Genomic DNA, 24,574 nt, shown 5'->3' on the forward strand with positions numbered 1-24,574 from the left:
AATGGCCTGATTTCGGAGCTGTGGTTCAGTCAGATAATCTTGTTTTAAAGAGCGATCATAAATGCGAATTACAAGCGCTAGCTACGGTGGCAGTGAATTTCATAAGCAGCAGTTTGGCACATAGTGAACAATTAAAAAAAAAATGTTACTGTACAACTAAACAAAATGACAATGTATATTTAACAAAATCACGCAACACTTGCTACAGTCTACTAGCTTAATACTAACGCACAATCCAAAATGCCATAGATGAGCTAATGAACCTAACATTAACGTAAGAGTGACACGTTTGATTTGAACACTCCCGGCAAAAACGTGCACAGCATAGAAACGTCCTCACAGCCATTTAATCTTTACCCTTTGTGGAAAACCAACAAAAAAGAACATCTTCTGTTCTAACGCCACATCTCTGGATAGTCTGTATTACACTGCCCCCTTGTGACCAAGACGCGCACAAAATAAGCAGCACAATGCCCATTGAATTATCATGGTGCACAAACTGTAAAATTCTTTACACATTTTATGACAGTATGTTTCTATACAGTACTGCCAACAGTTTAGTGTTATTTATATAGTGTTCCTCTTTAAAAAAAAAAAAAAAAAAGTTACATTTTTGGGGTGCTAATTTGGATTAATGCCATTTTGAGTTGCGTGTATAACAAATAAAACTTGTAACTTAATGTACCAGTGGGTACTACTTTTTTTAAATCCCAAAAATGACAACTTTGACCTCATGACAGTACCACTTAAGACCATGACTTAATTTTTGTAATTAAACTTAAATCTACCTACTCTAAGTATTTGACTGTTTTCAAAGTTGTCTGATTATAATGTGGTATTGTATTTTTTTTTTTTTCCCAGGGGTGGCCCTAATACGCCCTTCACGGGTGGGAACCACAGGAAGACGAGATTTAAAAAATATATGTGAAAAATAAAAAGCACTTCATCGCTTGCCTTCCACCACTGAGTGAGAATATTTGTCAGGAAACTTTCCCAATGACAAAATAAACAGCAGGAGTATACAGTATAGTGAATATAAACAAACCCTTTTGTGCAGTTTCCAAGTAGTAATCAAGCACGCACGCACACGTACACACACACACACACACACACGCACACGTCTGTCGGCTTCAGTTAAGTCACGCGCCGCTCACACCCGCCCGACCTTGGCGTCGCCGATGGCGCCCCACACGTCGAAGACGAACTCATCCGGGAAGGCGAAGTCTCCCAGCGTCTCGTCCAGAGCCTCGGCGAACTCGTCGGGGTTCTTTTTGTCCTTGCCCAGCTCCACCATGGTGGCCGCTGGAGGGAGGAGACGAGAAATTAGGCTTGCGAAGGCCCCACAACTTTTCAAAAATGAAAATTTACCAGGGGGAGTAAAAGCAATTTATGGGAAGAAAAGAGGAATTTAGGAAAACAGGGAACTTCAATTCCTTATGATTTAGATTACCCTAATTTTCGCCCTACGAGCCGCGACTTTTTTTCACATGCTTTCAACCCTGCGGTTTATGCGGTGATGCAGCAAATTTGTGCATTTTTTTTTTTTCAAACGGCCGCAAGGGGGCACTCGAGCTGCAAAGGTAAGAATGAGACCGGTGGAAAATATATGCCGAGCAAGTGACTTTTACCGGCCCTGTTAGCACTGCGCTAGCTTTAGAGCTGGGCTAGCGGGTTGCTGCTGTTACTCGTGGTCTCAGTGATATTTAGCTGTAAGTTTTATTTTAACTGGCGTGTTAATGTATGTGCCAAATGGTATTTCCTTTACAAATGTACTCGGTGGGACTGCTAACCAGGTGCGCTCTGTAGGCTCAATTTCCCATGGCAAACTACTGGTAATTTTCCACCCCTTTGTAATCCTACAAGGCATCATTCAAACGTGAGCCAAAGACAACAAAGGTGGACAACAAGAGTCTCCTGTGTTTACTTTTCTCTGAATTTTGTCTCAGTTCTGCCTGAGGCCAGTAAGCAAACATCGAAACATGTGGAGCAGCTGGGGGGGGGCTGAGAGGCTATTCTCCCCCCCCCCCCCCCAAAAAAAAAGAACACAGATTTGACTCCAGATTGCGCTTGTGTTTTGGTTTTGAATGTAGAGCCGTGCGGGGGCAGATCGATTTTGGCGGAATACAGGCCACCACAAAAATCCTGAAAAATAATGAAATTATTTTCTAATCACCTTGAAAAGAAAGCTTTGATGTAGCAGCTTTTCAAAACAACTATTATTACGATAAAGAAAAATAATGCTTGCCTAATGATTCAGCGTGTTTAGTAATTAAAAGTTGAAGAATTTCAAAGTGGGCACTGAATCCTTGGACTTTTCTGTATACGCATGGGAAAAAAATATTTTGGGCAGCCCTGGTTGAACCTCTCCTTTGAGCTTTAAACACACTCAAAGTCATTTAAAAGCTTTATAAGCACATTATCGACGCAAACTGTTTTAGGTTCTTTTGAAAAAGCATCGGAACATGAGTTGGCTTTCTGAACATCTTCTGAGTACCGAGGGTGACACCAGTTCATGTAAAAATTAAAAAAAAAAAAAAAAAGTGTCCATACCCAGCTCGCTGTCTCTGATGCCCATGTAGCTTTCCAACAGGTCGTCCACCTTCTCAATGGCTTTTTCCTCGAAAGCGGAGGGCTTGACACACAAAACGTTGCGGTAAGGGCAACATTTTGGCGGGGTCAGGTCTACGGTTCAGGATGTGAGCTCACCACTTCCTCTACGGTAGCAGGACCTTTGGAGCGCAGTCGCAAGGTTCCCCTGCCGGTGCCCAGCTGGACCCCCGAAGATGACCTGGAGCTTCCAGATCGCTGGCTGATCATATCTGCGCATTATGTACAGCAAACAAACAATCATTCATGGTGCATCCACACAATTCGACATATGGAAAGCCCTCCCGCAGCCTACCGAAGGCTTTGAGCGGCTCCACCAGCTTGATGGTGAAGTCCTTGCCCTTGGGCAGCTCCTTGAGCATCTTGGCCACCTCGTAGTGCCGACAGCCAATCAGGCGATGGCCGTTGATGGACTCGATCATGTCGCCCACGTTGATCACCTGGATCTGGTGGATGATGCTGCCTTCGCGAATTCTCTGGAGACGGAAAGGGGAGGGTGGTGTTCACAGAAACCTACAGTAAATATAAAAAGTCCAATACCGGGGATCTACATCAAGCGACCGAGGCAAGACCGTGAAGAGAAACAACTACCCAGCCCTTCATGTCATGAAACGGACGCTCATGATGTATGTGATTAAGGCTGCCCATTTAGCATTGGTTGCTTCCAGGTCATTTTGGGAGGGGGATTCCTCCACCTGTGACCGCTTTTCAAGGTTTCTTCCTTTTTGTCTGAGTCCCTCTACTGAGGTCTAAATCATCAAAATACAGAACCTGAGAAGCTGTTTGCACCCTTTAAAAGGGAATAGAAGGTCTGTAATTCACCTTTTTGCTAATATTATACAGTTTTTATGCTGAATACGAATATTACATCCGTTATGAGGGAAAGATTTTTATTTTCCGATTATTTGCAACAAATGATCGCACATTCGCCGGAAAAAGACGGAAATGAAGCGGAAACAGCCAATCGGGGGAGTGACGTAGGATGCTGCGGCAACAACATGGATCTCGTAGGAAAACACTGTATGAACGCCGATGACTTTTCCGATAATTCGAGCGATGAACATTCTGAAGGGTCCCACGAAGACGGTGAAGAATACGAGCTTTATGAAGGTGTTAAAGGTTCTCAATTTGAGCCAGTCAGACAGCGCACATGTTGGAATTCAGACAAAGTAGCTGGCGACGAAGAAGCCGACAGCAGTCAGACCCATCATGGAGGACATGCCTCGTGTTGGAAATATCGACTGGTAAGCGTTTGTGTAGTTCTTTTTTTTGGATTAGTCAGTCATAAACTGATAAATAGTAAAGGCTTCGATATTCTGAATGTATATACGAAGTTTTTGGTCTTGCTTTGAAATTATGTAAACGCCGTGTTTTAGTGATTTGGTACGCGACAACTACTTTGCGTGTAAAATGCTTAATCTTGCACCAAAAGACACAGAACCCGATAGCTTAGTCTGAGTTGGTATATTTTCACAAATAAGTAATGATATAATGCTGCCTTCTTTCAGCTTGTCCCGTTAGGGATCGCCACAGCGTGTCATCTCAGATGAACTCTCACATTTGTTTGGCACAGTTTTAATAATAAAATGTAATCCAAAAAAAATAATAAATCATTTTTACGGATAGGTTCTAGCGTACAATCAATGAGGAATTCTCAAAACGAGACTTTTTTTTTTTTTTTTTCTTCAACGTGAATACAAGACTCCCATCTTATCGTCGTTCCAAAAGAGCCCATCTCTATTTTGTGACATCAGCGGTCTGCCCACGAAATAAGTCGTTTTGCAGGCAAGAGGAACTAGGTCAAAGTTCACGGACTTTAAGTCATAAACACTTATATTTTTTGGGAAAAACATCGAACACGATATGCATTTTATGGAATAGTTGAACATATATTTTCAATCTAGATAAGACAATTAGTGTTACAAATTACACATTCCATACACTTTAAACAAAGTGTTGGGAGTTTATCCAGTACAAAATTTTGACACCAATATTTTTCCAAAAGGACTATCTTGTCTCCTTGACTACTCATGATCAGCTTTGGCCCTGAAGAAATAACCGGTCTCGCTCTAGATTTATGTCCCTGTAGATGTCGGCAACAGAGCCATTTAACTTCCGACGGCCGACTCCTGCGTTGATGTGTGAAATCAGTTCCAGGAATATCCTACCTCTGCTGAGTGCGGGCTAACAGCCAACGTTATGTCAATGGCAGATATGTCAGGAAGCAGATGCCCAAATCTTCAAGGGTGCCTCACCTTGATGAAAGCGTAGCCGGCTCCATTGTCAGTGATGGTCAGGCCGAGGGCATCCTCCCCTTTGAACACTTCAATTTCTTTCTTTTGGCCTTTAATGTGGGCAAATATAAAATCCTCTAAGCCAATTTGGCCCCCCAGTAGTTTGTCCATGTCCACCTTGTGAGTGTTCAACGTGCAAAACATCACCTGTGGAGAGAGTAAAGGTACGTTATGTTTTCTCAGGTCTCGTAAGCGTACCCAGGGCGGCTCACCTCAGCTGGCGGGATCCCGAAGGCGTCGCCAATCTTGGCGTAAAGCTCCCGCACGTTGCTGAAGCCTTCGATGCGTCCAGTCGGGCTCCCGTGCGCCAGCTGCGTGTGGAAGATGAGACGCGGCCGCATGCTGCTGGGCGGCGGGGGCAAGCCCACCGAGGCGCCGCCCTCCCCCAGACCCACCACGCCGCCTCCGCCTAAGCCCTCCACGTTGAGTCCGGCGCGGATGGGCTCCGCTTCCTCATTCTCCACCAGGGGGGACGCCTTCTTCCTTCTTCCCAGACCCAGAGGCATAGCAGCCTTTCTGGAAGGGTTGGTCCTAGGAGCAGGTGTGTTGGGCGTCGACGTCACAGCGAGACTGTTGAGACGAGCTCGAGAGCTGTCTTAAAGGGCCGGGGTGTGGATCCACAAATCCACACATCAGATAGGTACAAGTGAAGTCCAGTAAGTGGTGCCGTGGGTGGTCGTCAGCTACAGGAAAAATAAAAATGAAGATGAAAGAATAATTGCGGACATGTTCACTTTGCTGCATAAAACATGGCAAAGGCGCCTTGGCGTTATTATGAATGGCTTTTTTGTGTGCGTTACATTCCCTTTTAATTGGAACAATAAGCTGCCATTTCTCACCTGTCTCGATTCAGCTAACGAGCTAACTAGCAAAGCGTAGCGAAAAGCATTTTTTTTTAAAACCGGACTTGTCGACATAAAAAAGAAAAAAAACCCCACTCATTACAACCAAAGCTGTTACTAAAAAGTCAGCAATTTAATAATTTTTAACAAATGATGGTTGAAACAGGACAGGCCGGTCAAGTCTTACCCGAACAGGAGTTTTTAGCCAAGTGTCGTTAGCCAGTCCCCGAACAGCGAGTCCTGCTGTCAAGTCGTCAGCAGAATAAGATCCAAAAATGAAAACCGGACTAGTATCACCACCCGGCTGACAGTTCGAGTTGTTGTCGGTGGCGTTTAAAAGTGAGAAATGGGCCACAAGCGTGTAGTTTCTGTGCTGGTATGCCGCCGTGGATGTTAGCGTCGGCTAGCTTTCCAGGGGTGGAGTGATGACGCCTTCAGGTCCACTCGGAAAAATAAAACACTGGAAGGGTTCAGACGTGACACCTTCAAGTACATTTGCAAATGTGAACATTTTTGACACTTCAGTCATGACTAGTTTAAACATTTTTACATTGATCACGACAGTTCAAACGTTTAATAATGATACGTGTAGTTATGCCAGCATAAATACTTGAATGCATTAAGTTTAGGTCAAGTAAGTCCTCTTTCTTGGCTTCCGGAAACATGTTTTATCATAAATTTAAAAAAAAAAAAAAAAAAAAAGCTCATATCAATGAGCTGTTCATGATTTGCCCCCATAAGTCTCTCTACACTGACAAAAGTCTTTGTACTTCATTATTTGGAATCAGAGCAGCCACGGATGCCACTGCATCTGCTCTAAGGTGGCCCGCTGGTCCGTGTCTGACGTCAGGCATATCCATAAGAAGTCTTTGCAATCTGAGCAGAGAACACAGGAGGAGAAAAATGGATATGAAAGAGTATTTCGAAATGTTCGTCAACAATAGGCAGCAAGGTACTTCCGGGTGGCAGATAGTCAGTGAAAACAACGACAAAAACTTGTTGTGCGAGCAGTTGTGCTCGATATAACCCAAAAGGTTTAGGTTTGTTTCTGAAGGTTTGGGTTTGTTTCTATCCATCCATCCATCCATCCATCCATCCATCCATCATCTACCACTTTTCTGCGTCAGGTCACGGGGGAAGTAGCTTCAGCAGGGATACCCAGACTTCCCTTTGCCCAGCCAGTTCTTCCAGTTCTTCCGGAGGGATCGCGAGGTGTTCCCAAGCCAGCCGAGAGACATGGTCTCTCCAGCGTGTCCTGGGTCATCCCCGGGGTCTCTTTCCGGTGGGACGTGCCCGGAACACCTCACCAGGGAGGCATCCGGATCAGATGCCCCAGCCACCTGATCTGGCTCCTCTCAATGCGGAGGAGTAGCGGCTCGACACTGAGCCCCTCTCGGATGACCGAGCTTCTCACCCGTTCTCTAAGGGAGGAACTCATTTCGGCCGCTTGTATCCGGGATTTTGTTCTTTCGGTCACGACCCAGTGACCCAGTACCTTGTGCCCGTAGGTGAGGGTAGGAACGTAGATCAACTGGTAAATTGAAAGCTTCACCCTTCGACTTAGCTTCCTCTTTACCACAACGGACCGACACAAAGTCTGCATCACTGCAGACGCTGCACCGATCCGTCTGTCGATCTCCCGCTCCGTTCTTCCCTCACTCGTGAACAAGACCCCAAGATACTTGAACTCCTCCTCTTGGGGAAAGGATCTCATACCCGACCTGGAGATGTTTCTATCCACTTGAAAAAAATACAAATTACTCGAGCAAAACCTGCGGGTGAGGAAGAATAAATTTGACCAATCCGGCAGTTGTGCAGAAAAGATTGGAAGATGTAGAAACTGCTTCCAAAGAAGAGAACAGACCAGGAACCGAACCTCCATCATCCCGGAAGTACGCGACATCGACATCGAGCTGAAAACGGCTTTTACCTTGGGAGACCACCCGGTTCAACGTCAGGCCGTTGATGAGGAACATGAAGGTGTCAAAACGTTCGGTTCCGTCCAGGAGTTCGAAGAGCAGAGCGCCGAGTTGCCATACGGTGGCCGGGCCGGCCTTGTACGGCCTCTTGAGGACGTACTCTGGAGGGGCGTAGCGCAAGGTTCCTGGAAAACAAAAAAACGTTTTGTGTGGGGCATTTATCACGTCACAAACAAATCACAAAAGTCAGGTAGGACACTACGGCGGGAGTCCTACTTTCGGCCTGTTAACAAAAAATGTAATGAATCGGCCCGCGTTGGCAAAGACCCGGTTCTCGGATGTCACCGTGTGATTATCCTGATCGATTCCCCTGTGGTGTGGGTTGCGTTACGTGTTTTTTTTTTCCCCTCCCCGATCGGCTTGGAAAAAAACAGCGGGGGCCGAAAACCGTAAACGTTAAATTAGTTACAATAGTTATGATGTTCCACGACTACTTTTTCTTGACTTTTGCACCGGTCCGGACCCCCGGGACCATGCCGCCTCTCGCACCAGAAGTGGAAAATATGATACCGTGTTGACCTAATGACAAATGTGCAGAATTTAGACGTTATCACTTCCCACGACAACCCAGGTAAATGTATGTTCCAATGAGACGTAAAAAAATATATATATGAAGACAAAACTGTTGAAAAGTTCATATTCTCTTCTGTTGCTCCGCTTTGCTGCCAACGCACACAACATGAGCAGTAAGTAGACATTTTGATTTTTTTTTTGCCCGCTTTCTTGGAAAATTGTTATAAATCGCCAACTTCTGCCCTGCGATGTTCGGGGTCTACCCCGCCTCCTGCCCGATGACAGCGGGGACAGGCTAAAGCACTCCCGCGACCCTCGTGAGGATAAGCATCTCAGAAAACGGTCGCGCTTTACCGGCATATTCGTGATAAGGCTCCTCGTTGACGAAGCAGCTGCAGCCGAAGTCTATGAGGCGCACTCGCGGGAGACTGAAGGTGGCCTCCAGCAGGATGTTCCGCTGCTTCAGGTCCCGATGGAAGACGTTGACGGCGTGCATTTTGATGGCGGCGTCCACCAGCTGCTTCATGATGTTCTGACAAACACAAAAAGACGACATTTTCGGGAGATTGTCGCCGGCATGTCTTGCGGATGAAAGCGTGATTAAGAGTGTAGTGGCGCTATCTAGAATAGAACAGAATTTGTGGGGTTTTTTTTTTTTGCGTGTGTTTCCGTTATTAATTTTCGAAGGTAACCACTTAACTACCCCCTCTCCTGTCCCAAAACCAAAAAGGCAATCTTTCCAAAAGATATAGCCCAGCTGGTAAAGCGTTGGCCTCACAGTTCTGAGAGCCCGGGTTCGATCCCGGCCCCACCTCTGTGGAATTTGCATGTTCTCCCCGTGCCTGCGTGGGTTTTCTCCCACGTCCCGAAAACATGCGACATTAATCGGACACTCTAAATTGCCCCGAGGTGTGATTGTGAGTGCGGCTGTCGTTTGTCTCGTTGTGCCCTGCGATTGGCTGGCGACCAGTTCAGAGTCTACCCTGCCTCCTGCCTGTTGACAGCTAGGATAGGCTCCAGCACTCCCTGTGACTCTCATAAGGATAAGCGGCAAAGGAAATGGATGGATGGATGATATAGCCTAGCAATATGAATCTCTACACTGGTGAGAGCGCAATTTGCCAAACCTTTGGAGTCAACAATTGCGTCCAGATCGTACCGGGAGGTACCACTGTGACCCATTTTGAGAACTACTATTCAAAATAATCCCGTGGGGCTCATGAGGATAAGCGGCAAAGAAAACGGATGGATGGATGATATAGCCTAGCAATATGAATCGCTACACTGGTGAGAGCGCAATTTGGCAAACCTTTGGAGTCAACAATTGCGTCCAGATCGTACCGGGAGGTACAACTGTGACCCATTTTGAGAACTACTATTCAAAATAATCCCGTGGCCCTCATGAGGATAAGCGGCAAAGAAAATGGATGGATGGATGATATAGCCTAGCAATATGAATCGCTACACTGCTGAGAGCGCAATTTGCCAAACCTTTGGAGTCAACAATTGCGTCCAGATCGTACGGGGACGTACAACTGTGACCCATTTTGAGAACTACTATTCAAAATAATCCCGTGGCCCTCATGAGGATAAGCAGCAAAGAAAATGGATGGATGGATGATATAGCCTAGCAATATGAATCGCTACACTGCTGAGAGCGCAATTTGCCAAACCTTTGGAGTCAACAATTGCGTCCAGATCGTACCGGGAGGTACAACTGTGACCCATTTTGAGAACTACTATTCAAAATAATCCCGTGGGCCTCATGAGGATAAGCGGCAAAGAAAATGGATGGATGGATGATATAGCCTAGCAATATGAATCGCTACACTGCTGAGAGCGCAATTTGCCAAACCTTTGGAGTCAACAATTGCGTCCAGATCGTACGGGGACGTACAACTGTGACCCATTTTGAGAACTACTATTCAAAATAATCCCGTGGCCCTCATGAGGATAAGCGGCAAAGAAAATGGATGGATGGATGATATAGCCTAGCAATATGAATCGCTACACTGCTGAGAGCGCAATTTGCCAAACCTTTGGAGTCAACAATTGCGTCCAGATCGTACCGGGAGGTACAACTGTGACCCATTTTGAGAACTACTATTCAAAATAATCCCGTGGCCCTCATGAGGATAAGCGGCAAAGAAAATGGATGGATGGATGATATAGCCTAGCAATATGAATCGCTACACTGCTGAGAGCGCAATTTGCCAAACCTTTGGAGTCAACAATTGCGTCCAGATCGTACGGGGACGTACAACTGTGACCCATTTTGAGAACTACTATTCAAAATAATCCCGTGGCCCTCATGAGGATAAGCGGCAAAGAAAATGGATGGATGGATGATATAGCCTAGCAATATGAATCGCTACACTGCTGAGAGCGCAATTTGCCAAACCTTTGGAGTCAACAATTGCGTCCAGATCGTACGGGGAGGTACAACTGTGACCCATTTTGAGAACTACTATTCAAAATAATCCCGTGGCCCTCATGAGGATAAGCGGCAAAGAAAATGGATGGATGGATGATATAGCCTAGCAATATGAATCGCTACACTGCTGAGAGCGCAATTTGCCAAACCTTTGGAGTCAACAATTGCGTCCAGATCGTACGGGGAGGTACAACTGTGACCCATTTTGAGAACTACTATTCAAAATAATCCCGTGGGGCTCATGAGGATAAGCGGCAAAGAAAACGGATGGATGGATGATATAGCCTAGCAATATGAATCGCTACACTGCTGAGAGCGCAATTTGCCAAACCTTTGGAGTCAACAATTGCGTCCAGATCGTACGGGGAGGTACAACTGTGACCCATTTTGAGAACTACTATTCAAAATAATCCCGTGGCCCTCATGAGGATAAGCGGCAAAGAAAATGGATGGATGGATGATATAGCCTAGCAATATGAATCGCTACACTGCTGAGAGCGCAATTTGCCAAACCTTTGGAGTCAACAATTGCGTCCAGATCGTACGGGGACGTACAACTGTGACCCATTTTGAGAACTACTATTCAAAATAATCCCGTGGCCCTCATGAGGATAAGCGGCAAAGAAAATGGATGGATGGATGATATAGCCTAGCAATATGAATCGCTACACTGCTGAGAGCGCAATTTGCCAAACCTTTGGAGTCAACAATTGCGTCCAGATCGTACGGGGACGTACAACTGTGACCCATTTTGAGAACTACTATTCAAAATAATCCCGTGGCCCTCATGAGGATAAGCGGCTAAGAAAATGGATTGATGGATATTCCAAATAAAATTTCACTCGGCATCTTTCTCACTTCCTTACCTTGGCTTCATACTCCTCTAACGGTCCCAGTTTGTATTTGGTTCTGAACGTGAAGAGGTCCACAGAGGGTACCGGCCTCTCCATGACCAGAACCAGCTCCTTTTCCAGGTCGTACGTGTCCAGCAGCAGGACTACTGCGGAGGACCCATCGGCCTTCTTTAGCGAGGACGCCTGCTGCATGAGCCACGCCTCCAAGAACACCTTCTGGACTTTTCCGTTGATGTACTACGTGAGAATGTTTGCGTTTGAAATCATGCAACGCAAAATATGTATTTCACGTGGCGACGACGTGGGGGCCAACTCACCAAAAAGACGCTCTCGACCTTTTCTATGGGGATGTACTTGATGGCCACCTGCCGGGCGGAATCATACAGTTTGTCCGGGGAACGGCGATTCAGGTTTGTGAGTGTGTCGACGCTTACGGGGAAACAGTCGCTTTTCCTGTAGCCGGCGTAGACGGATCCGAAGCCTCCTTCGCCGAGCTTCTCCAGCTGCTGATACTTCTGCACGAACAGCGCTGCGGACAGAAAATTTGGGGTTTGGAGCGGACAAACTGATTTCGGAAGGATTGGGACGATCACGCCGACGTAGGCGCAGTTTACTTTCCGGACAACCGAACGGCAACGACGATGCGAATTGCTGCGTAGCTTTGTCGGGAGCCTGAAGTATTTCTTCCGGTCTCGCTTTGATTTTTGGGGACGGACTGAAACGGCGACGTGTACAACCACGTGGCTTTATCGCCAGCTAGGTTGGTTTAGACTCCCGTGCGGTTTTTGAGGAATCGAAACGGCTGCACGGGTAACCGCTGCTCTTCGGCGACCTGATCTTACTTCGGGTGGTGTCGGCTTGTTGCAAGGCGGGCGGGCAGCAGGGGCAGGTCGGCAGGGTGGGGGCCTTCTGGGTCACCTTCTTGACAGGCTGCCTGGTTGGCTTTTGTCCTTCCGCTTTGGTGCTGGACTTCCTCTTGGTGGTCAGCTTGGCCAGCAGAGCTTTGACGGACACCTCGGCGACTTCCACCTGCGGCTTCTTGGCGGCGACGGGCACTTTGCGTTTCGCGCTGCATTTGCTTTTTAGGACCTTAGCCAACAGGGCCTTGATGAACAACTCGGTGGTGAGTTCTTCGCCGAGGGTCTCCGCTTTGGCGTTGGACTTGCGCCTGGGCCTTTTAGCGGGCAATTCCTTGGCCGAGACCTCGGTGACGTCGACTCGTTGCTCCTTTGTGAGGGGCTCGGCTTTCGTCGCTGCTTTTCGTTTGCTAGTCCGTTTGACCGGCAGAACATTTGCTACCACCTCGGCGGTTTCCGCTCTCTGCTCCTTGGGGAGGGTCTCTTGTTTCTTTGTGCTCTGGCACTTGGTCCTTCGTACAGGCGCAACCTTTTGGGAGGTCTCAGCGACGCCTGCCTTCAGCTCTTTGGTCTCCGGTTTGATTTGTGCCACCTCGGCCGGGAGTTGTTTGGGCTCGCCAACGATCGGGAGGGTGCCGCAAAACCTCCTCATGGGCATCGCCCCGTTTCTGACGGCCTTCGTGTCAGGTTTTAGCAGCACGCGGCCTTCCATAAAGGGGGTGAAGTCTCTGGTCTCTGGAACTAGGAGAAGAAAGCAGTCATCCATCAGAAGTCATTTCTCAAATCATCTTCCACATTGAAATGAATTCTTATGCCGTCAATCCGTTCCAAACAACTGTTGTTTTTTGTGTTTGTTAAAGAAAATAGCACTCAACATAGCGTACGCTCTAAAATATACTCATGACCAGTGTTGGGCAAAATAACTTTAAAAAGTATAGTTATAGTTACTCATTACGTTCCCCAAAAAGTAATTGAATCACTAACAAAAGTTTATATTTATTTTTTTTAGCAGGTTTCCCTGGCTAGTTGTAGCCAGTAGAACAGCACAGATGGGTACTTCATTTGCACCCACAACTGCTGAAACAAATGATTGTCTTTTTAATTTAATGTAGTGAAAAACAGTCCAAAAAAAAAGACTCGAGTAAATACTGCAACAATACACTCCCTACAAGAATAAAGAGTTAATACAACAATGGAGCGCTTCACATGTTTTGTGCTGTCCGTGCGTGCAGTTCCAAGAGGCCCGGCCGGACAAACACTTTTTCTCCAGGACGTCACGTACCATTCACGTGCACCTTCCTGCCTTTTACATCACACTTGGAAGTAGTCTCTGTACCGAAAAGCCTCAAAGTGCCAATTTCAACTTTCCTTGTAACGCGTGCCTGCGCTTGTTTTTGCTCTGCTTTGAGCTTCGTAAAACAACGATAACAACATTTAGCCACCTGGACATTGATTTTCTTCTTATAAAAAATGTCTTCTACGTAGTGGATTCGTCATTATCGACGCGCCCGCCACCATCGTTCCACCTTGGACAGTTTCGGATAGCATTTTGCACTGCTATAAATTGCTAGCAGATCAACTATTGTGCAAACCTTGTCAATTACATCCATCCATTTTCTTTGCCGCTTATCCTCACAAGGGTCACGGGGAGTGCCGGAGCCTATCCCAGCTGCCAACGGGCAGGAGGCGGGGTACACCCTGAACTGGTTGCCAGCCAATGGCGGAGCACACGGAGACAAACAACACCCAGCCGCACTCACGATCACACCGAGGAGCAATTTAGAGTGTCCAATTCATGGTGCATGTTTTTGGGATGAGGGAGGAAACCGGAGTGCCCGGAGAAAACCCACGTACGCACGGGGAGAACGTGCAAACTCCACGCATGTGTCCACGATTGAACCCGGGACCTCAGAACTGTGTGGCCGACGCTTTGCCTGGTGATCCACCCTGCCGCTTTGTTAATGACATATTTTTTTTCCTTTCTGAAATAATTTTTGACATATTTAAAAATGTAAATTTTGTTTAACCTATTCTACTTTTTTCAATTTAAGATAGTGCATTAGCTCCTGTGTTGCATATTTCTTTTAGCATTGCACATACGTATTTGAACACATTATGTCCGTATTTGTTTTTTGTATTAACATTATTTTGCACTTCATAAAACGTTCGTGGTACACAGTGTTTTAGATTAATTAATCGTTATAATCATTTTATCACTTGCATTCTTGTTACGATTATTATTTTCTAAGGACATTCTTCCGATTATGTTTTGCACAGCATTCTGCACATTGGTAAAGTTATTTTTAAGATTAACTTTATTTCATATTTCTGTAATTCACATTCTGAAAATGTGCTTGCATTTTGGCACGGCATTCTGCAGCTTGTGCACGATCTTTTTGTTGTTGTTGTTCAATTTGGGATTAAAACTCATAGAACACGATTGTAATTTTATTTTTTTTATTTTTTTTTTGGGGGGGGGGCATATTTCTGCGTGTTATATAATAGTATGAATGATGCAACGCGTTGGATTATTTCTGCAATGCAACTTTGAAGAAGAGCACCTTTTAAGACCGGCACCGGCGGTTATTCAGTTCGTGCATTTGTGTTATTTTGTAACTCACCGGGATGGATGTTAGTGGGCAGGAAGGGCAAAGGGTGAAACTTTTCCCCGTTCATGTTGTTGTTGGCTGCAAATAGGCTCCTATGCTTATTTCCCGCACGGAAAGGGTTGCATGAAGTCTGTGTTTTAGAGACTTGTGCTGTGCGCCGCGGTCATAAAGGGGCTTGGATCACAAAGCACGTCAAAGGCGCCGATGCGGCCCGGCGGGACTCGAACAAGGGCGCGACGGGCGTGACACCAGCTCGCGACTTAAACCGCCGTCGAGCACGACCTTCAGAAGTCAGTCGGCTTTGGACAAAGACACGGGGCGCCGTCACCTTTTCTCGTCGTGATGCGCCGGAAGCCGTTCTTGACGTTGCCATCAAAGCGCTCAAGAGTGCGCATTCGGCTTTATAAGAAGCCGCTTGATGGTTTGACTGAAAAGTCGACACGAGCCTCTTATGGACGGAACCTCGTCGCGGGACACTCCATTAGGAACGCCGGGGGGAGTGACGTCATCAAACGTTGAGGGGGCCCGACGTTGCGTTTCTATGAAACGAGTGTCCAACAAATGCTCATGATGACAAATCTTTCCGTGTCATATGTAATTTTTTTTTTTTTCAAATATATACATTAATTGTCAAAAAATGCAAGTTTGGCTAAAGTTTGCACATAAATGCTCTGAGAACACTCAACTCATCTTTGCCCTTTGAAAAAGTGGAAATGCATGAATCCATACCACACATCCATCCATTTTCTTAGCCACTTATCCTCACAAGGGTCGCAGGGAGTGCTGGAGCCTAGCCTAGCTGTCAACGGGCAGGAGGCAGTTTATAGACCCTGGACAAAGAGACAAAAAGCTCACACCTAGGGGCAATTTAGAGTGTCCAATTAATGTTGCACGCTTTTGTGAGGAAACTGGACTGGAGAAAACCCACGCAGGCACGGGAAGGACATGCAAACTACACACAGGCGGGTCCGGAATTGAACTGTGAGGTCAGCGCTATCCAGCTGATCCACCGTGCCGCCCGAATCCATACTAGCCTCTCAAAAATTAGAAAATTAGTACTCACATTATGGTTATGTACTCTCGCCCACTTTGGAGTGGAGGGCGCTCATCCAGCCATCCTTCCATCCACTTTCTTTGCTGCTTATCCTCATGAGGGTAGCGGGGAGAGCTGGAGCCTTTCCCAGTCAACGGGCAGGAGGCACGGTACACCCTGAACTGGTCGCCAGCCAATCGCAGGGGATGAGACAAAACAGTCGTACTCATAATCACACCTAGGGGCAATTTAGAGAGTCTAATTAATGTTGCATGTTTTGGGGATGTGGGAGGAAACCGGAGTGCCCGGAGAAAACCCGCGCAGACACGGGGAGAACTTGCAAACTCCGCACAGGCGGGTCCGGTATTGAACCCGGGACCTCAGAACTGTCAGGTCAGCGCTATCCAGCTGAGCTCACCGTGCCGCCCAAATCCATACTAGCCTCTCAAAAATGTGAAAATTAGCACTTGCACCCCTAAATATCATCTTATCACCCCTCATGTGTTATTTATTTGACTGTATGTTCTCCATTTACAAGCAAAACAAAATATCTATAATCATGCGGTTCTTGGTTGAAACATCCATGGAAGGGGGCGCGAGGGGGGGGGGGGTAAATCCATATATCCCCTTTACAAACTTGAAGATGACACGTTTGCACGCATACTGAATGTTACCACGGAGACTGCTGCTGACCATTCCTGCAGCACTGCATATTGACACATCCATATCATGTATCACGCATAGAAAATTACTTTGGATATTATTCATGTGCAGCGGTCAATCCGCTGCAGTTTTGACAGGAAAAACATTTCTGCTTCACACAACGCTGCTGACTATTCTCGGTGCTGCTGTTGATTAACTTCTCTAATATGCATCATTCATATTCGTTTGGAATCTAATAAAATATATTCTATTTTGTTTCATTCTATTCTAGAATGTCAGAAATACAAGTACAGTAGGTGTCCGTCTCTGTCCGTTGGGATGTACCCAATCCCAGTGAGAAAAAGGTTTCATCACTCTATTGGACCCCAAGTTGCTACTACTACTATTACAGTCAAGCCTTGGTTCTCGAACGTGCCCGTTTTCGAACAAATCGGTTTTCGAACAAAAATTTCTCGATTTTTTTTTTTTGCTTGTTTTCGAGCAAATCGGTTTTCGAACTAAAATTTTGAGATTTTTTTCGAACGGATATCGGTACTCCAACGCCCCCGACAAAGACCGGAAATAACAAATTGCGCCCGGCGCAAGCAGATGACCAACCCACAACATGTTTTGCTATTGTCTATTCGAACGCCCAAAACAAAACAAAAAAACAGAAATAACACTAAAGTATTTAAACTATACATGTATTTCTAATATGGAGTTTATTATCAGAAAAAGTTAAAAAATGCTTGCAAAAGCGTAATTTTTTAGGCTTGGAACGCATTATTTTTTTTTTCCATTCATTGTAATGGGAAACATCGATTCGGTTTCGAACAAATCACTTCTCGAACCCTTTTCTTGAACGGACTGCGGTGGAGAACCGAGGCATCACTGTACTTCTAATCATGTGCTTTAAACTTTTTGTGTTTGGACTTGCAGAATTCACAGCACACTGCAAACACGCGTGTGACTTTGTGAAGAAACACTTTATTCAAGTTTTGTTGGCTTTGAGACAAGTTTCAAACCGGTGTCATGTAAACAATACTTGTTCTGTTTCTAAACAATGTTCTCCTTCACGTGCCCTCGGAATAGAGAATGGAAATTGCACCAGGGATCATTTCAAGTGCTTTTTTTGTTGTTGTTGTTTTTTTTTTTTTTGACCGGACACCCGACAGTGTACATTTGGGCTCGGCGAGGATAGAAAAGATCCCGTGACAGTGATGGCCCACATGACGTTGAATTTGCGGGCGGGCGGGCGGGCTCAAGTGAGCCACGGATGCTGGTGGACCTGCACCAGGGTGGCGCGCTGCTCTGGGTCGCAATTCAAGCACATCTGCAAGAAATCTCTGCAATCTGATTGGAGAGAAACATGAAAATAGGCATGAGCTGCAGTATTTTTAACCATGAGGGAGGTCTGGCTTGAAGGGGCTCGGGGGGACGGGGAGCTGTACAGTGAACCCCCGTTCATCGCAAAGGATACGTTCCAGAGCCATCTGCAATAGCGTTTGAAAATCTTACCCCTCTCACACTCTTTAACCCCAATTACACTTAAAAAAAAGGTTAAAGTTTTAAGAATCTTTTCATTGAGGAGCTGACTGATGATCCCATGAATTATTCAATTTCTGTCCACTTGGGGCCACCAGCCTCACGTTGTACTGTAGGATCTGCGGTTTTGAGCGTGTGCTGGTAGCCAGTTTGCATGTTGCTTTATCCGCTGCGAGCTGTTGGCATGAATGTAATTTTTTTCATGTTAGTTTTCTTCCGGTTCTTCTTTTTAAATGCAGCTGTTTAAAGAGTGTTACTGGGAGAATGTTTCAAAAACAATTGGAAAAAAAAAAAACGCAATCTGCTCCTGGCGTGAACGATGAAGTGCGATATAACAAGGGAACACTGTACAGCCGGAGTGATACCTTGAGACAGAACCCGATTGAGTTGGAGCATCTTGGAGATGAAGAGAAGCGTGTCGAACTGTTTTCTCCCGGCCAGTAACTCAAAGAGCATGGCGCCCAGGTGCCACACTGTGGTCGGGCCCGCTTTGTACGACCCCCTCAGGACGAACTCCGGTGGGGCATAGGAGAGGGTTCCTGAAACGGAACAGCGATCGGCGGTCAGGCTGAAAATGCACTCAACAGCACTACAAAGAACTCGCTCCAGACGGCTTTTAGGACCACCAAAAGTCGTCTGTCGCAATTTCCACACTGTGTCTGATATCATTGGCAGACACCGAGGAACCAAATACCCTCCCGCCGTTTAGTTTTTGAGGAAACTTTTCAGTCGACTTACCGGTGTAGTCATGATAAGGCTCCTCGGTTACGAAGCAGCTGCAGCCGAAGTCGATGACCCGCACTCGGGGGACGCCGTAGGTGGCCTCCAGGAGAATGTTACCCGGTTTGAGATCCCGATGGAAGACGTTGACGGCGTGCATTTTGATGGCGGCGTCCACCAACTGCCTGATGATGTTCTGACCAGAGACACAACCGTAAAAGTAGATGAATCGTTTACGCGTGTCTACAAATATACGGTACACCCTTCCCATCGATACCTTCGCCTCATTCTCTTTGAGGTGTCCCAGCCGGCATCTGGTGATGTACGTGAAGAGATCCACGGAGCGCGCCGGCTTCTCCATGACCAGCACCAGCTCTCGATCAAAGTCGTATTTGTCCAGCAGAGAGACGACAGCCGATTTCCCGTCCGCGTTCTTGATGCACGACGCCTGCAGCATGAGCAGCGCCTCCAGGGGGACGTCGCGCTTCCTCCCCTTGATGTTCTGTTGGATGAGAACGGATCGGAAAACAAACAAATGAGGAACGCAGAGAACAATGAGAGGTCTGTGGTCAGGGACTTCTCACCAGGGGGATGATCTTGACTTCATCTTTGGGAATGTGTTTGATGGCCACCTAGAGGACACAATCATTTGTGAGTGCTTTCACTACGGCCATCTGGTTTTTGGACATAGTTTGCATTCTGTCAGTAGCGTGTCATTATATCAATTATTATGTCATTATGTCAACAAAAGGAATATGACATAGACGAGCACATTGCTTAAAATGGTGTGTTGTTATGTTTGACAGATTGACAATGTGTTGTTGTATAATACTGTATGAGGTCATCTTTCATAGCGGCCAGACAAGTGAAGTCGTTATTATGATGTGGCCAATGACAAAAATGAGTTTTGACACCCCAGATCTGGAGCCTGCGGTAATCTGGGTCAGTATTCGCCATGGCTAGCTGGCCTAATAATCAGTAGTATAAGGTTAACATTTCAATTGACATGCTAACAACTAACTGGTGTCTTGGGTTTACCCCCCCCCCCCTTAACTTTACGTGGTGGCGCTACAGAGTTACAGAATAAATTCTCGCTGAAAACTGATGAGAAAAACAAACTGAAAACTTTTAAAAACGTTTCAGAGATCGACATATCACGATATCATCTGTCAACTTGTGTGTAGTAGAACGCGCTACTAAAGGTGATAAAATAATATTTTAGAGAATCAGCATGTGGCTCACTGCCCAAGGTTATTCTTGTCCACTCTGCTCCAAGAAACTGTCAGAAATGGTGTTTGAGAACCCTCAGCGGAAGTAGAACTGAGGTCAGATCTCAAATAATGAAAACGCTAACGATGGGAACACTAATCAAAGGGTACTGACTGGAAAAGAATCTGTTTTCCGGTAGCCAGCGTAGACCGATCCGAAGCCTCCTTCGCCGATCTTCTCGAGCTGCTGATATTTGAGGTCCAACGAGGCTGCAAACATATCGAGAGATTTCAGCAGCACAACCCCATTAAAACATTCAACCAGCAGAACCTGGTCAGGAGTTCCCAGTCATCTTGTGGACTAACAGGCTTGTTGACGGCTTACCGTGACTGGTCGTGGTCAAGAGTCGTTTTTCGGCGTGTTGGACCATGGAGGTCTGAGTTGCTTTGAGCCACTGACTCCTTGTTAGGGTCTCTGGTTTTGTTCTGGTTTTCTGTTTGGTTCCGTGAAACGTCAGGACTTTCACTGGCCGTTTGGTGGCTCTGACACTCTGCTCATTTTTAAGCATTCTTGGTTTTGTGTCAACCCTCCGTTTGGCTGCAGGGACAGTCTTCATAGACTTGGTTTGACCCCTTTGTCTTCTTGCCAGAATCTCGAGGTTGCGATTACTCCCTCGACTGCACATCTGGCTGTCCATTTGGATCTTAGCACCTCGATTCTGAGACGCGGTCTCCATTTTGGCTGTACTCTTAGGTTTCCTTGTCAGAATCTGTGGTTTGGCTTTACCTTTGTGCTTTCTCATGAACGTCTCAGGTTTGGTTTTACAACGATGCTTCCGGATTAAGGTCTGTGATTTAGTTTTACCTGGGCGCTTACTCATGAGGATCTGCGATCTGGGTATAGCTTTCTTTTTAGATGCATTTGCTTGAACAATCTTCATAGACACCTTGGTGGTTTCAAACCTCTGTTTCTTGACAAGGGTCTCAGTTTTGGTACCGGCTTTCCGCTTGGTCCCCTTAACGGGCCGGATCTTCATTGGAAGGCCGCTGGTCTTGAGTCTTCGCTTCCTTAAAAGGGTTTCTGGTTTGGTGGCGGTCTTCTGTTTGGTTCTTGTAACCAATCCTACCCTCCCTGACATCTCGGAGGCTTTGACCTTCTGGCGCTCTTTATGGTTCTGCAGTCTGGCACTCGTCTTGCATTTGTTCCTGTTAGCCGATGAAGCCTTGGTGGCTTTGACCCTGTTAATTTCGTTAAAATGTTTGGTCCTTTTTGGCCGCACAACCTTCTCAGCTGCTGCCTCTCTGGATCCACCAGCATCTGGGAGGGGGTCATAGCGTCTCTTGGTGGGTAGTCCTCTGTTCCTTGAGACTGCAGTTTCAGGGTCCCTCACCACACAGTCTTCCATAAACGAACTACTTTCGTCGGTGTCTGCAACTAATAGAAGAAACTCGACATCATTTTATACGTACAGTTCTGAGAAACACTCCAGTTTGTGTTACAACAATTCTGAAAATCGTCGTTATGAACTTATTTTACAGCAGATAGGGTTTAAGAGTAAAAACTGGAAGTAGAGGAAGTTCATTGAATGAAGGCTCGACATCTGAAAAAACGGGGCGATGTGCTGGCGAAGAAATTTCAAATTACAACTTTTAGCAATTGTGCTATGCAAAAAAAAAAAAAAAAAAAGACAAATGCAATGACGCTAGCTAAGGCCATTAAGATAATTTCTAAGATGTGGACCGCGAAGAAGGAGAAGCTGCTGGAAGTAAGGAAAACTTGGTGAAAAGACAGTCAAGAGAAAGTTAGGTGTAATTGAGGGGTTTTTTTTTTGGGGGGGGGGGCTGCATTCTATTCTTATCACTGTACGTTTGGATACAATAATGGACAGTGAGATTTTCTTCATGTAAAACCATTTTACAATTTTTGGGAATGTTTTGGGGGTGTTGCAAGAAGCTCATAGCCCCAAAAAATGGATTAATGGCGTGTCCCTCCCATTAGGAACGTTGATTTGAGTTCCACGCACCGGACGAAATAAAAGTCGTAAATCTGAGTCCTACTGTTCTTTATTTTTTCTGGATTGGGGGGGAATCGATTTGAAGCAACCATTTAATTTCTCGTGACTCCCAATTGTTCTGACGCCCACTATACAGCTAAAATGTCTACATTTGACTGAGGTGTATAATTTTAATATAAAAACGCACCTGGCCGGAGGTCGACGTCCATCTTGTTGCAAACACGTGAGCACTCCCAGGAAACGGCGATTGGTTTTCGGGACCTGTAATTACTTCCCTCCACACTACTTTAAAACCACATCCATTACTTTACAATTAAGTGTAAATGTTATTGCGTGAGGACTCTTGTCGTCCCGAATTTCAAGGTCGTGCTCCTTTTCGTCACCGACACGTCAAAAGCGATGTTGTGGAACTGGTGGTGACGTCACCAAGGGGGCGCGCAAACACTCGTCCCCACGTTCAAAAACCACCAAAGGAGGAACCAGAATAACACTAAGACCTCAGTCCAACTTTTTTCTTTTTTTTTTACAGCCATGTATCATTTTTTTAACGAAAATTTGAACACTTTCGCCTGCTAATTGTGACCAAAAAATAAAAATGCTGAAACCCCAGGGACGGATACCTTTTTTTTTTTTTTAGATGTACGCCAGATGGCGCCAGAGACAGCGACTTCACTTGTTGGAAGCGCACACACACTGCACATACATTATGATTGATTTGCACCACAAACATCACAATTGATTCATAAAAAGACACTTTATTTGCCTTTGCAGTCATCTGGTCGGTAAATTTTCATTACTTACCCAGAGGTATACAGTTTGTGTGAATGCACCGAAACCCACATAAAAACTTTCAAGTTTGTAGTGCAAAATTAAGAAAATGCGTCGCACTTTTGCCAGTTATTGCGTGGTCGCGTCGATAGTGGCAAAACAAGTCCACACGGTACTTGAGATGAATCCCGAAAAGGAAACACCTCGTACAACCTACACAACGTAAACAGTTGATATCGTGTGAAAAGTGTTCAAATGCCAGGGTTTTGTGATTGGGGGTGGGGGGGGGGGTCCACAGTTGTGACCTATCAACTCAATTTGGCGGTTAAAAAAAAAAAATAGAGTTGTAAAAATAAATGTGGTTGCATAAGTGTGCACACTCCAAATAAAGTTCGGAAGTCCTTAGCTGCTCCTGACCTGACCTTTTGTCACTGCTGCGAGCTTCCCACAGCAACGGCGCCATCTCATTCCCTACTTAAAAAAAAAACCCAAAACTTAATACTACAGGATTAAAAAACACTTGCAAAACTCTAAGACAGGGGTGTCAAGCTAATTGTTATAGCGGGCCACACTATGGTTTCCCTCAGAGGGACTATGAAATCATAAAAATCTCTGACTACCTAATCATATTTACACGTGGATTTTATGAAGCAGTTTTAGAAAGGTTTTTCCAACTTTTGTCGATGTTAGGCAACACAAAAACACCCGAAATATCTCAATATTATCATTTGGGATATGACAGTAGGAAATTTTGGCAAAAATCTTGGCAATTGTTACACATGATTTGCCTACGCAGGCCACATAAAATAATGTGGTGGGCCAGATCTGGCCCCCGGGCTTCGAGTTTGACACCTGCGCTCTAAAAGCATGTGTGAGAATGTGTCATGACGTGATGAGACCGAGGTTGAATTTTTTGGCCAAAAGTCCCAAAAATATGCTTGGCTAATCATCAAAAGAACGCAAAACCTTCAGTGGTGCTGTTGCGAATAATGTAATAGTGTTAGTGCATAACATTCAGGCCTTAGCATAATTTTTTAAAAAAAATAGAACACCAGAAAAAGCCTACTAGAACATCAGAAGTTTAATTGGGGTAAATGTAGACACTTAAAAAGTTGACAGTCGTGTGCAGAGTCCTATTCAACACGGGCTTGAATGTCATCGGCTTGTTCTGAGCACATTTGAAATGGGTGTGCACACTTACGCAATCACATTTCACTCATTTAATTTCTCTTCTGAAAAAGATCCCCGCAAAATAAATACATAAATAATCAAGGTCAAGGCCAAATTAATGGTGGGAAATGATTTATCTTGCTTATTTCCCCCCCCCCTCCCCATATGACAAAGACCTGGTGGTACTTTTGAAACAGGGGGTGTGTAGAGTTTTTATATCGACTGTAAGTGATGAAAAAATTCAGGAAGCCATCAAGAAGACTACACATCGCATTTTGTGTTACGTCGGGGAGAAACTTATCGTTTTCCTTAAAAGTGACTAAAAGTCAAACAATTGCCATCATGGCAATGCAATATATTAAAAATATTTCCAACGATACAAATGCGATGCCCACGTGATAACCATTTGGCACATCATCCAAAATCGTTGTGATTTTCCCCATCTGACGCAAGACTTTAATGCTACGTCACTGCCGTCGTTTAT

At 45.6% G+C, this 24,574-nt stretch overlaps 2 protein-coding genes across 4 annotated transcripts; both read right to left on the reverse strand.

The window, feature by feature from the left end:
* Positions 1-950: 950 nt before the first annotated feature.
* gipc1 (GIPC PDZ domain containing family, member 1) lies at positions 951-15,501 on the reverse strand. Of its 2 annotated transcripts, XR_009798877.1 has the most exons (9): positions 15,002-15,501; positions 12,366-13,121; positions 11,958-12,052; positions 11,841-11,888; positions 11,536-11,760; positions 8,590-8,767; positions 7,674-7,847; positions 5,931-6,619; positions 5,420-5,584 (listed from the first exon to the last, which is right to left on the reverse strand). XR_009798877.1 is itself a non-coding variant. In XM_061846940.1 (7 exons), the coding sequence occupies exons 2-7, from the start codon at positions 5,405-5,407 to the stop codon at positions 1,151-1,153; spliced, it is 1,008 nt and encodes a 335-aa protein (XP_061702924.1). In that variant the 5' UTR covers positions 5,408-5,584; positions 5,931-6,474; the 3' UTR covers positions 951-1,150. The 2 variants fall into 2 exon arrangements, 1 of the variants encoding a protein (XP_061702924.1); XM_061846940.1 differs by lacking the exons at positions 7,674-7,847; positions 8,590-8,767; positions 11,536-11,760; ... (2 more) ...; positions 12,366-13,121; positions 15,002-15,501 and adding exons at positions 951-1,302; positions 2,551-2,632; positions 2,707-2,819; positions 2,903-3,083; positions 4,863-5,048 and having other exon boundaries at positions 5,114-5,584; positions 5,931-6,474.
* A 2,130-nt stretch (positions 15,502-17,631) lies between these two features.
* On the reverse strand, positions 17,632-24,531 carry LOC133514237 (uncharacterized). Of its 2 annotated transcripts, none has more exons than XM_061845752.1 (8): positions 22,340-24,531; positions 20,523-21,572; positions 20,313-20,407; positions 19,514-19,561; positions 19,207-19,431; positions 18,948-19,125; positions 18,588-18,748; positions 17,632-18,017 (listed from the first exon to the last, which is right to left on the reverse strand). In XM_061845752.1, exons 1-8 carry the CDS (start codon positions 22,359-22,361, stop codon positions 17,988-17,990), a joined length of 1,809 nt encoding a protein of 602 aa, XP_061701736.1. In that variant the 5' UTR covers positions 22,362-24,531; the 3' UTR covers positions 17,632-17,987. The 2 variants fall into 2 exon arrangements, with proteins under 2 accessions (XP_061701736.1, XP_061701735.1); XM_061845751.1 differs by having other exon boundaries at positions 18,575-18,748.
* Positions 24,532-24,574: the final 43 nt, after the last annotated feature.

The sequence above is a fragment of the Syngnathoides biaculeatus genome, chromosome 16 (assembly GCF_019802595.1).
Source record: "Syngnathoides biaculeatus isolate LvHL_M chromosome 16, ASM1980259v1, whole genome shotgun sequence".
In the NCBI taxonomy this organism is placed as follows: Eukaryota; Metazoa; Chordata; class Actinopteri; order Syngnathiformes; family Syngnathidae; genus Syngnathoides; species Syngnathoides biaculeatus.

Excerpts from the sequence above, each read along its gene's own strand:
- gipc1 (XM_061846940.1), bottom strand. The coding sequence starts at position 5,407 with ATGCCTCTGGGTCTGGGAAGAAGGAAGAAGGCGTCCCCCCTGGTGGAG. Across the intron at positions 2,820-2,902 it reads GGAGCCGCTCAAAGCCTTCG|ATATGATCAGCCAGCGATCT; the intron begins GTAGGCTGCGGG and ends CATAATGCGCAG. Across the intron at positions 2,633-2,706 it reads CTGCTACCGTAGAGGAAGTG|CCCTCCGCTTTCGAGGAAAA; the intron begins GTGAGCTCACAT and ends TTGTGTGTCAAG.
- LOC133514237 (XM_061845751.1), bottom strand. The coding sequence starts at position 22,361 with ATGGACGTCGACCTCCGGCCAG. Across the intron at positions 21,573-22,339 it reads GGACGTCGACCTCCGGCCAG|TTGCAGACACCGACGAAAGT; the intron begins GTGCGTTTTTAT and ends TTCTTCTATTAG. Across the intron at positions 18,018-18,574 it reads CAATCGGGTTCTGTCTCAAG|ATTGCAGAGATTTCTTGCAG; the intron begins GTATCACTCCGG and ends CTCTCCAATCAG.